At 45.8% G+C, this 10,000-nt stretch overlaps 1 protein-coding gene across 1 annotated transcript in view; it reads right to left on the reverse strand.

Annotated features, from left to right (window-relative positions):
* Positions 1–10,000, reverse strand: part of LOC123506500 — a 37,523-nt gene that overhangs the window by 18,935 nt on the left and 8,588 nt on the right. The window contains exon 2 of the mRNA XM_045258629.1: positions 8,915–9,112. Within this exon, the coding sequence (XP_045114564.1) occupies positions 8,915–9,112 (198 nt within the window). The remainder of the gene's footprint in view (positions 1–8,914; positions 9,113–10,000) is intronic.

Consider the following 10,000-nt stretch of genomic DNA (forward strand, 5'->3'; position numbering starts at 1 on the left):
TAATGAGCCAAGTAGAAACAGAAAGAGATTGAGGTGAAAATTTTTAAGCATAAACACCATATGCATATTACACACACACACACACACACACACACACACACACACACACACACACACACACACACACGTCACCTCCAAATGGCGAGCGCACATGTATGATTGCCAATTAATGAGGTCTGTGTGTGACGCCTGTTTGAGCACAAGAGAAACATTCACGTTATTAATATGTCCTGATATCAGCATCGCGCCACACTCACCACACAACCTTTACTTCAGAATGTCATATAAATACCTAAACATTTATCAAGAAAATAAAGAAGTTATGTTGATGATGTGTCAAAAACTAAAGACTTACGAAAACCTTGTAATAATTGACGAATTTTCAATTAATTCTATTCGTCTTACTGTGTGTGTGTGTGTGTGTGTGTGTGTGTGTGTGTGTGTGTGTGTGTGTGTGTGTGTGTGTGTGTGTGTGTGTGTGTGTGTGTTTAGTACTTATGGGTGGGAAAGTTGCCACACGTGAGACAGAAAAGTTGGAATCGATGTGGTCATTCTGGTGGTGGTGGCGGTGGTGGTAGTGGTCGAGGCGGTAACGGCGGTTGTGGTGGTGGTGATGTAATGATAGTGATGGACAAGCCAGAGATGAAGAAAAAAAAAAAAAGGTATTTTCTCCCGCCTGACTCTCTCTCTCTCTCTCTCTCTCTCTCTCTCTCTCTCTCTCTCTCTCTCTCTCTCTCTCTCTCTCTCTCTCTCTCTCTCTAAAGGATCATAAGTAATTAGTTTAGTATATCGCAGAGAGGTGTGTTACAGACTGTCAGACAACGCAACCCCCCCTCCCCTCCTCTCTCTCTCTCTCTCTCTCTCTCTCTCTCTCTCTCTCTCTCTCTCTCTCTCTCTCTCTCTCTCTCTCTCTCCTCTCTCTCTCTCTCTCTCTCTCTCTCTCTCTCTCTCTCTCTCTCTCTCTCTCATTATTTCGTTCTTTCCTAAATTATTTCCTTCTTATTCTTCTTTCCTCTCCTTCCTTCCTTCCTTCATTCATTCCTTCCTTCCTTTCTTTCTTCCATAATTCTTTTTCCTAATCCCTTATTGCATCCTTTTATTATTACTTTATTAATTTCCCCTCCTCTTCCTTTCTTCTTCTTTTCCTTCCTTTTTTCCTTCCCTTCTTCTCTCCCTTTTGTTTCCCCCTTTCTCATTCCTATCTCCACTCAATTTTCCTCCCTCTACTCTGCCTCTCATTCAATTTACTCTCTCTCTCTCTCTCTCTCTCTCTCTCTCTCTCTCTCTCTCTCTCTCTCATACTTCATAATTAGCATAAATCTAGCTTATAAAGATGAATATCGGGTGAAGAAGGAGGAGGAGGAGGAGGAGGAGGAGGAGGAGGAGGAGGAGGAGGAGGAGAAACGAAAACAAGAACAAAAGAAAAAAAGAAGAGGAGATGGAAAAAGAGATTAGAAAAAAAGAACAGGAGGAAGAGGAGGAGGAGATGGAAAAGAGGGAGGAGGAAGAAGAAGAGGAAGAGGAAGAGGAAGAGGAAGAGGAGAAGGTAGAGGAGGAGGAAGAGGAGGAGGAGGAGGAGGAGGCAGAGGAGTCGAGGTAATTTATGACATTAAACTTTTTCCAACCGCATCTCTCTCTCTCTCTCTCTCTCTCTCTCTCTCTCTCTCTCTCTCTCTCTCTCTCTCTCTCTCCCTCTCTGTCACACACACAAAGTCACTTGCTAACATTTCCCGCAGCGGTTCACTTCGGTTCAGTGGTTCGCCTTGTCCTAATTTTCCGGTCCACTTTGACGTTCTACTGTTCCTCTCACCAACCCCGCCGGCTCTCACCTCCTGACCGCTTGGTTCTGTTGTCACGGTTCTATATTTGTTCTAGTGCTGGTTCTGTGATAGCGGTTCTATAATGGTTCTATAATGGTTCTGTAGTGATGGTTCTATAAAAGTTCTAAAGCTGATTATGTAGTGACGGTTCTATAGAAGTTCTTGTACTGGTTCCGTAGTGACGGTTCTATAAAGATTCTTGTACTGGTTCTATAGTGACGGTTCTATAAAGGTTCTTGTACTGGTTCTGTAGTGACGGTTCTATAATGTTTTTCTGTACTGGTTCTATAGTGACGGCTCTATAATGGGTTTAGTGCTTACTTCTGTGATTGGTTCTTTCAAGGGTTCTTTTACTTGGTTCAGTACTGGTTCCTATAGTGATGGTTCTCCTCTGGTTCTATTATGGTTCTATTATGGTTATGTGGTTCTAAGATGATGATGTCAGTAGTTCTTTTGACCTATTTCTTTGCAGGTTCTACTTCTTTTTATATCTGTTCTGGTTCAGTATTGGTTATATTGCTGCTGCTCCTCCTCCCCCTCCTCCTCCTCTTCTTCTTCTTCCTCTTTCATTTCCTTTTTATTAACCTATTTTTTCTTATTTAAGGATATTTCTTGCCTAATTTCTTCCTCCTTCTCCTTTCCGTTCTTCCTCCTCCTCCTACTCATCATCATCATCATCATAACATAATCAACATCATCGTCCTCTACCTCCCCTCAATCCTCTTGCTCCTCCTCCTCCTCCTCCTCCTCCTCCTCCTCCTCCTCCTCCTCCTCCGCCTCCATCCCGTGACTCTCACTCAAAATTAGATAGTGCAGTTTATCGCTAACAGGCTCGTTAAATATAGCGTCACATTCTCTCTCTCTCTCTCTCTCTCTCTCTCTCTCTCTCTCTCTCTCTCTCTCTCTCTCTCTCTCTCTCTTTTGTAGGCCAAACACGCTTTGTGCCCAAATCTCTTATTGCTCTGAGAATATTGATAGTTTGCCCTCTCTCTCTCTCTCTCTCTCTCTCTCTCTCTCTCTCTCTCTCTCTCTCTCTCTCTCTCTCTCTCTCTCTCTCTCTCTCTCTTTCAGTCATACAGTTTTAAGGATTTTTTATCTCGTTTTCCTTCTTTCTCCTCCTCCTCTTCCTCCTCCTTCTCCTTTTCCTCTCGTTTTTTTTCTCTCCTATTTCCCATTATTTTTCCCTTTATGCATTCCAATTAAACACTTTAAGCACCCTTTACTCTCCTCTTCTTCCTCCTCCTCCTCCTCCTCCTCCTCCTCCTCCTCTCTTCCTCCTCCTCCTTCTCCTCCTCCTCTTCCTCCTACTCCTTCTCCCCCTCCTTTCATTCAGGTCAACGTTTCTTTATCTTCTTTATGTTTCTCATGTCTTTTTCGTTCTTATTTCTTTTCATTATCTCTCTCTCTCTCTCTCTCTCTCTCTCTCTCTCTCTCTCTCTCTCTCTCTCTCTCTCTCTCTATTCCACGTCCTTCTCCATTTTCGTCCCTCTCCTGTCTATCCTCTCTTCTTTATTCCTCCTCTCCTCCTCCTCCTCCTCCTCCTCCTCCTCTTCTTCTTCTTCTTCTTCTTCTTCTTCTTCTTCTTCTTCTTCTTCTTCTTCTTCTTCTTCTTCTTCTTCCTCCTCCTCCTCCTCCTCACGTACCAGCAAGGTCACAATCCCCCCTCCTATAATTTACTTGGATTCTCGCCTTTCTTTTTATTGTGTGTGTGTGTGTGTGTGTGTGTGTGTGTGTGTGTGTGTGTGTGTGTGTGTGTGTGTGTGTGTGTGTGTGTGTGTGTGTGTGTGTGTGTTTCTGTCTGTGTGTTTTCAGGGAGTCAAAATGAACTTCACCAAACTGTCAAATGAGAGAGAGAGAGAGAGAGAGAGAGAGAGAGAGAGAGAGAGAGAGAGAGAGAGAGAGAGAGAGAGAGAGAGAGAGAGTTTAATGTGTTGGGAAGCCATTCGTGCTATGTGCTTTCATCTCTCTCTCTCTCTCTCTCTCTCTCTCTCTCTCTCTCTCTCTCTCTCTCTCTCTCTCTCTCTCTCTCTCTCTCTCTCTCTCTCTCTCTCTCTCTCTCTCTCAGCCTGTCAGATACCATTACTCATCCTGGACCAATCAACGGACTCCGGAACAATACCTGTCCCAGCTCAGCCAATCACAGCCGTTTAGTGAATATGACGGAATCTAATCAGCCAATCAACGAATCCTTTTCTTCTCACACAGCCACCAATCCACCAATCACAGTCTCTCTCTCTCTCTCTCTCTCTCTCTCTCTCTCTCTCTCTCTCTCTCTCTCTCTCTCTCCAAGCCTTTGCCTAATCAATGGAAAAGCGAAGGGAAAACTTAAAGTGAGTTAATTAATTAGGAAAACATTCTTAGCCAGCGAGGAGAGAAAATTAATGACGTCTTAAGCCCCCGAGAGGTTCTGTACCGTGGAAAATGATGCTATTGTTATTGTTCGTGTTTGGTGGTGGTGGCGGTGGTGGTGGTATTGGTGGTGATGATGATAGTTAGTAGTAGTAGTAGTAGTAGTAGTAGTAGTAGTAGTAGTAGTAGTAGTAGTAGTAGTGTGAAGTCGGTGTAACGGTGTAGCTTTGGCGGTCAGCACTGAAAGTCTGTGACGGTGTTCTTATTCCTGGATAGGTATACTGAGTAGCGTTACCTTGCCGAGTTGTCCTTTACTGGCGGTGGTTGGTCAATGAATAGATTATGTTTCTTTTCTTCTTTTATTACAAAATAAATGTTCTTCACAGAATAACGAAGTTGGGCACCGATCAATCCCACAACACACTCACGCTGCTGTCTCTCTCTCCGTCACTGTTACAGGAGTCACGTCTTAAGGGTTTAAGCACCAGTGCTGATCTTATCAAGATCAGATCGGAGGACGGTGAGGCTGAAAGCATAACGTTGCACATGTAACTGACCAATAAAAATGTACTCCACGTGGAGTTGCCCTTGGATGTGACCGATGGGATGCGTTGTTTAACAAGCTGACGGGTACATACCTTTACCATGTTGTTTGGGTTACCGCAAGGTTCTACAACTTGTTTGCGAGCTCACCAACGTTAATTGAACCGTCATGTTCAAGCCTCCTCTCCCTTCTCATTTCTACCTATTACTTATTCTATTCTGCTAGTTGCTATATTTGAAGTAAGTCTATTACAGTAGTAGTAGTAGTAGTAGTAGTAGTAGTAGTAGTAGTAGTAGTAGTAGTAGTAGTAGTAGTAGTAGTAGAAGTAGTAGTAGTAGTAGTAGTAGTAGTAGTGGTAGTAATGCTGATTAGAAATGAAAACTCCTAGAGAGAGAGAGAGAGAGAGAGAGAGAGAGAGAGAGAGAGAGAGAGAGAGAGAGAGAGAGAGAGAGAGAGAGAGAGAGAGAGAGAGAGAGAGAGAGAGAGAGAGAGAGAGAGAGAATAATATGCACCTTTCTGAGTCAGGCGCAACAATAACAAAAAAAAAAAAAAAAGTCTGATACTGTAAGACGAAGACCTTCTACCTCTTTCCTCTCCCTCTCCCTCTCACTATCACTCCCGCCCCTCGCCCCTCACCCACGCACACTCTGACAAATCTGACACTGGCAATATAAGCCCCTGTGTGTGTGTGTGTGTGTGTGTGTGTGTGTGTGTGTGTGTGTGTGTGTGTGTGTGTGTGTGTGTGTAAGGACCGCTGTTGGATTTTCCTTTCTTTTTTTTTTATTCCTTCCTTCCTTCTCCTCCTTTTCTTTTTCTTTTTTCTTCTTCATCATCATCATCTTCTTCTTCTTCTTCTTCTTCTTCTTCCTGCTCCTCCTCCTCCTCCTCCTCCTCCTCCTCCTCCTCCTCCTCCTCCTCCTCTTCCTCCTCCTTAAGCCCTCCCACCTCTCTCCTTTTTCCTGCAACCGCGGTCTAACTTTTTCATCAAAGGACTACATCTTTGCGAATGTAAATAGCTCTCTCTCTCTCTCTCTCTCTCTCTCTCTCTCTCTCTCTCTCTCTCTCTCTCTCTCTCTCTCTCTCTCTCTTTCTCCTATACCCGCATAGCACTATAATGGGCTTGACTTTCACCATACTTCACGTGTCAGTATTTCCATGCTCTGCTTTCTGAACTAACAATAAAAGCCTTTTAATGTGAAAATTCGTGACTTTCTGCCAGGCACTTGATCGTCTGAGAGCCTTTACTTGTAGATATCGGTGGTCAGCGAGTCAGCAATATTTATGAGAGAGGCAATGGTCTAGTGTGGCTGAGGACGGCAGTCGGTCAGCAAAGACACGTTAGGGAGTAAGAAAATATTCATAAGAAAAAACTCAATTCTAAGATCAGTATTGTACTTTTATACTACTATTTTTCAAGGCCACAGAGATGATAAACTATGTTCTCAATAGTGTTTCTCCTGTGTATAATATTGTGATCTTGTTAATTTGTCACCAGAACAATAAAAAAAAAAAAAACAGTCTTAGAAATCCGGCATGACTTCATGTACAGCCTTTATAAAGTTATAGAGGTGCGACACTAAAAGGTTTCAGAAAATGGTTTTAATATATATGTATAGTTTTCCAGCGACTAACAAAGGTTCTCTCTCTCTCTCTCTCTCTCTCTCTCTCTCTCTCTCTCTCTCTCTCTCTCTCTCTCTCTCTTTTCAACGAGTTCCTTGTGTTCTCAAATTACTCGCCAAGTTTTGCCGTCGAATTCCTTTTAACAACTTTAACCAGCTCAATTTTAATGGATTCTTTATTTTTTTATTACTTTTTTTCGGGTGTGTGTGTGAAAATTTCCCTCAAAAGTTAATACACCGTGATGACTATAAGTTCCCTACAACAAGGATGGGACGAGTGACGCCTGTGTGGTTATGGTGACGCTTGCGTGATTATAGTGATGCCTGAGTGGTTATGGTGACGCCTGTGTGTGGGGGGACTATACTGACGCCTGTGTGATTAAGTGACGCCTGTGTCTGTGTGGGTTATACTGACGCCTGTGTGGTTATGGTGACGCTTGCGTGATTAAAGTGATGCCTGAGGGGTTATGGTGACGCCTGTGTGTGTGGGGGGGGATATACTGACGCCTGTGTGGTTATGTGACGCCTGTGTCTGTGGGGGTTATACTGACGCCTGTGTGGTTAAGTGACGCCTGTGTCTGTGGAGGTTATACTGACGCCTGTGTGGTTATGTGACGCCTGTGTCTGTGGAGGTTATACTGACGCCTGTGTGGTTATGTGACGCCTGTGTGTGTGTTTGGGCTATACTGACGCCTGTGTGGTTATGTGACGCCTGTGTGTGTAGGGGCTATACTGACGCCTGTGTCGTTATGTGACGCCTGTGTGTGTGTGTTGGCTATACTGACGCATGTGTGGTTATGTGACGCCTGTGTGTGTAGGGGCTATACTGACGCCTGTGTGGTTATAGTGACGCCTGTGCCTGTGTGTCTGGCAAGAGTGACGCTGTGCGGGCTAGTGAGGCCCTCTATGGTTATAATGACGCATGTGTGGTTATAGTGACACCTATGTGTGTGGGCTAGTGACGCCTGTGTGATTATAGTGACGCCTGGGTGTATGTGGGCTAGTGACGCCTATGAGGTTAGTGATGCTTGTGAGGGCTAGTGACGCCTATGAGGTTAGTGATGCTTGTGAGGGCTAGTGACGCCTGTGTGTGTGTGGGCTAGTGACGCCTATGAGGGTATTGACGCTTGTGAGGGCTAGTGACGCCTGTGTGGGCTAGTAACTCCTGTGTGATTATAGTGACGCCTGTGTGTGTGGGCTAGTGACGCCTATGAGGGTATTGACGCTTGTGAAGGCTAGTGACGCCTGTGTGGGCTAGTAATTCCTGTGTGATTATGGCGAAACCTGTATAGTTATAGTAACTGACACCTGTGTGGTTATGATGACGCCTACGCATGTGGGCTGTAGTGATGCCTGCCGGCTGTGTGGGTTGGTGGATTTGTGTAGGCAATAGGGATAGTGTGTAGTGAATAGTGTTGTCTGGAGTGAGTGCTGATGGTGGTGGTGGTGGTGTGATGGACCGGTGTGGTGTGCAGGCCACGAGCGCTGTGTAGCTGCCGAGAATCTGACAGGTCACCTCACACACCGAGTGGAGGATAAGCACCGACATACCCGGCTCTGCCACCACGACACTTCCATACATACACAGGGGCCACACACACACACACACACACACACACACACACACACACACACACACACACACACAGGGGCTGACACTGTCCCATACACACACAGGGAAGGGAAGACACTGTCCCCTACTTACACAGGGGAGAGACACTGTTGCAGACACACACGGACGGACAGACCCATATACACATGGGAAGGGACAGTCTATAAAGATACAGAGGACACGTCCTACACACACACACACACACACACACACACCGCGTAGTGTAGTGGTTAGCACGCTCGACTCACACTCGAGAGGCCCGGGTTCGAGTCCCGGCGCGGCGAGGCAAATGGGAAAGCTTCTTAATGTGTAGCCCCTGTTCACTTAGCAGTAAATAGTTACGGGATGTAACTCGGGGGATTGTGGCCTCGCTTTCCCGGTGTGTGGAGTGTGTTGTGGTCTGTCCTACCCGAAGATCGGTCTATGAGCTCTGAGCTCGCTCCGTAATGAGGAAGACTGACTGGGTGACCAGCAGCCGACAGAGGTGAATTACACACACACACAAGGGGTGAGTTGCGGACAGTCCTCTACACACTGGAGTGGGAGGAGCAAAGGGGACAGTCTTATACATTCACACAGAGGCGGACACTTTTTGGACAAGCGGGTAAAGAAATCAATATAAAACATGACACATTTTTCTGGTCGGCGGTGTGTAAGTCGCCTCGCCCCTCACAGAAAAGTAGGAATATTGTGTTATACGAGCAATTTCCGAGCAATCAAGAGCACAAGTTAATCAGAGCAAACGCAGCGTGTGCCGCACAATTTCCGTGACTTTAATGGAATTTGTCTTGAACTTTCAAGGTTATTACTGTTTCGTGAACACACACACACACACACACACACACACACACACACACACGACCGAGGTGAATTACACACACACACACACACACACACACACACACACACACACACACACACACAGTACTTATCTCAAACACTAAACCCAGGATCCTAATTATTACTATACCTTCCTCCTTGCGTTGAGAGGAGCAGAGGGAGGCAGGGCGACGCTCTCCACGGCTCGCCAGGCGCTGAGGGGAAGAGAGCGGTGATCGTGTGTGGAGAAGTGAGCGAGAGAGAGGGAGTCGGCGATCGTGAGGCGGGAGTGAGAAGCACGTTAGTCCACCACGGCGGCTGATACCACAGTGCGGCGAAGCAGGGACCACTACCACCACCACCACCACCACGACCCCTCACCCCGAACCCCCCCTCTCTATCTCTCTCTCTCTCTCTCTCTCTCTCTAGTTCGCCCCGCCCCTGCCGCCCACGCTCACCCCCTCCAGCCCTCTCTCTCTCTCTCTCTCTTTCTGCACTTTAATTTCTTCCTCTGTTCGCTATTTTTTTCATTTCAGCTTTATTAACTATACCATACCCCTCTCTCTCTCTCTCTCTCTCTCTCTCTCTCTCTCTCTCTCTCTCTCTCTCTGTGTGTGTGTGTGTGTGTGTGTGTGTGTGTGTGTGTGTGTGTGTGTGTACCCACCCACCCACTTTCCATTCCTTTATCTATGATTGGCACAGAAGCGAAAATCAAAAAAATTTTCACAAGACTCGAGAAAAGAAATATCGTAGCAAACCATTTATCGCCCCTGGAAATATCGCTCACTGATATCGCTCCCTCCCCGTCTCCCTTCACACTTCTTCCCCCTCTTCCTCCCTCTCACTCCAGTTCCTTCCCCACTCCCACTCACTCCCTCTCTTACTCATTACTCAACTTCCTCGCTTACTCTGCTCAACACTTCTCTCCCTGCAGACACTGTGTTACTATTTGTGTTCCTTCGCCTCTCCTCTCCTCGATATCTTAAAGTGACACGCAGATCATTACACAGGTCAGGTTTGGTTTCCGTAGCGTGGTTTTTTCTATGTAAGAGGGGGAAAACTGGCCAATGGCAACAGGAAACAAAAAAAGGCCCACTTATTGCCAGTCCCCTTGCTCATGCGAGTTAGCAAAAAATAAAATAAATAAATAAATAAAAAGGATAAATGTTTTGAAACCTCCCTCTGTGTGTGTGTGTGTGTGTGTGTGTGTGTGTGTGTGTGTGTGTGTGTGTGTGTA

The sequence above is a fragment of the Portunus trituberculatus genome, chromosome 20 (assembly GCF_017591435.1).
Source record: "Portunus trituberculatus isolate SZX2019 chromosome 20, ASM1759143v1, whole genome shotgun sequence".
NCBI lineage: Eukaryota > Metazoa > Arthropoda > Malacostraca > Decapoda > Portunidae > Portunus > Portunus trituberculatus.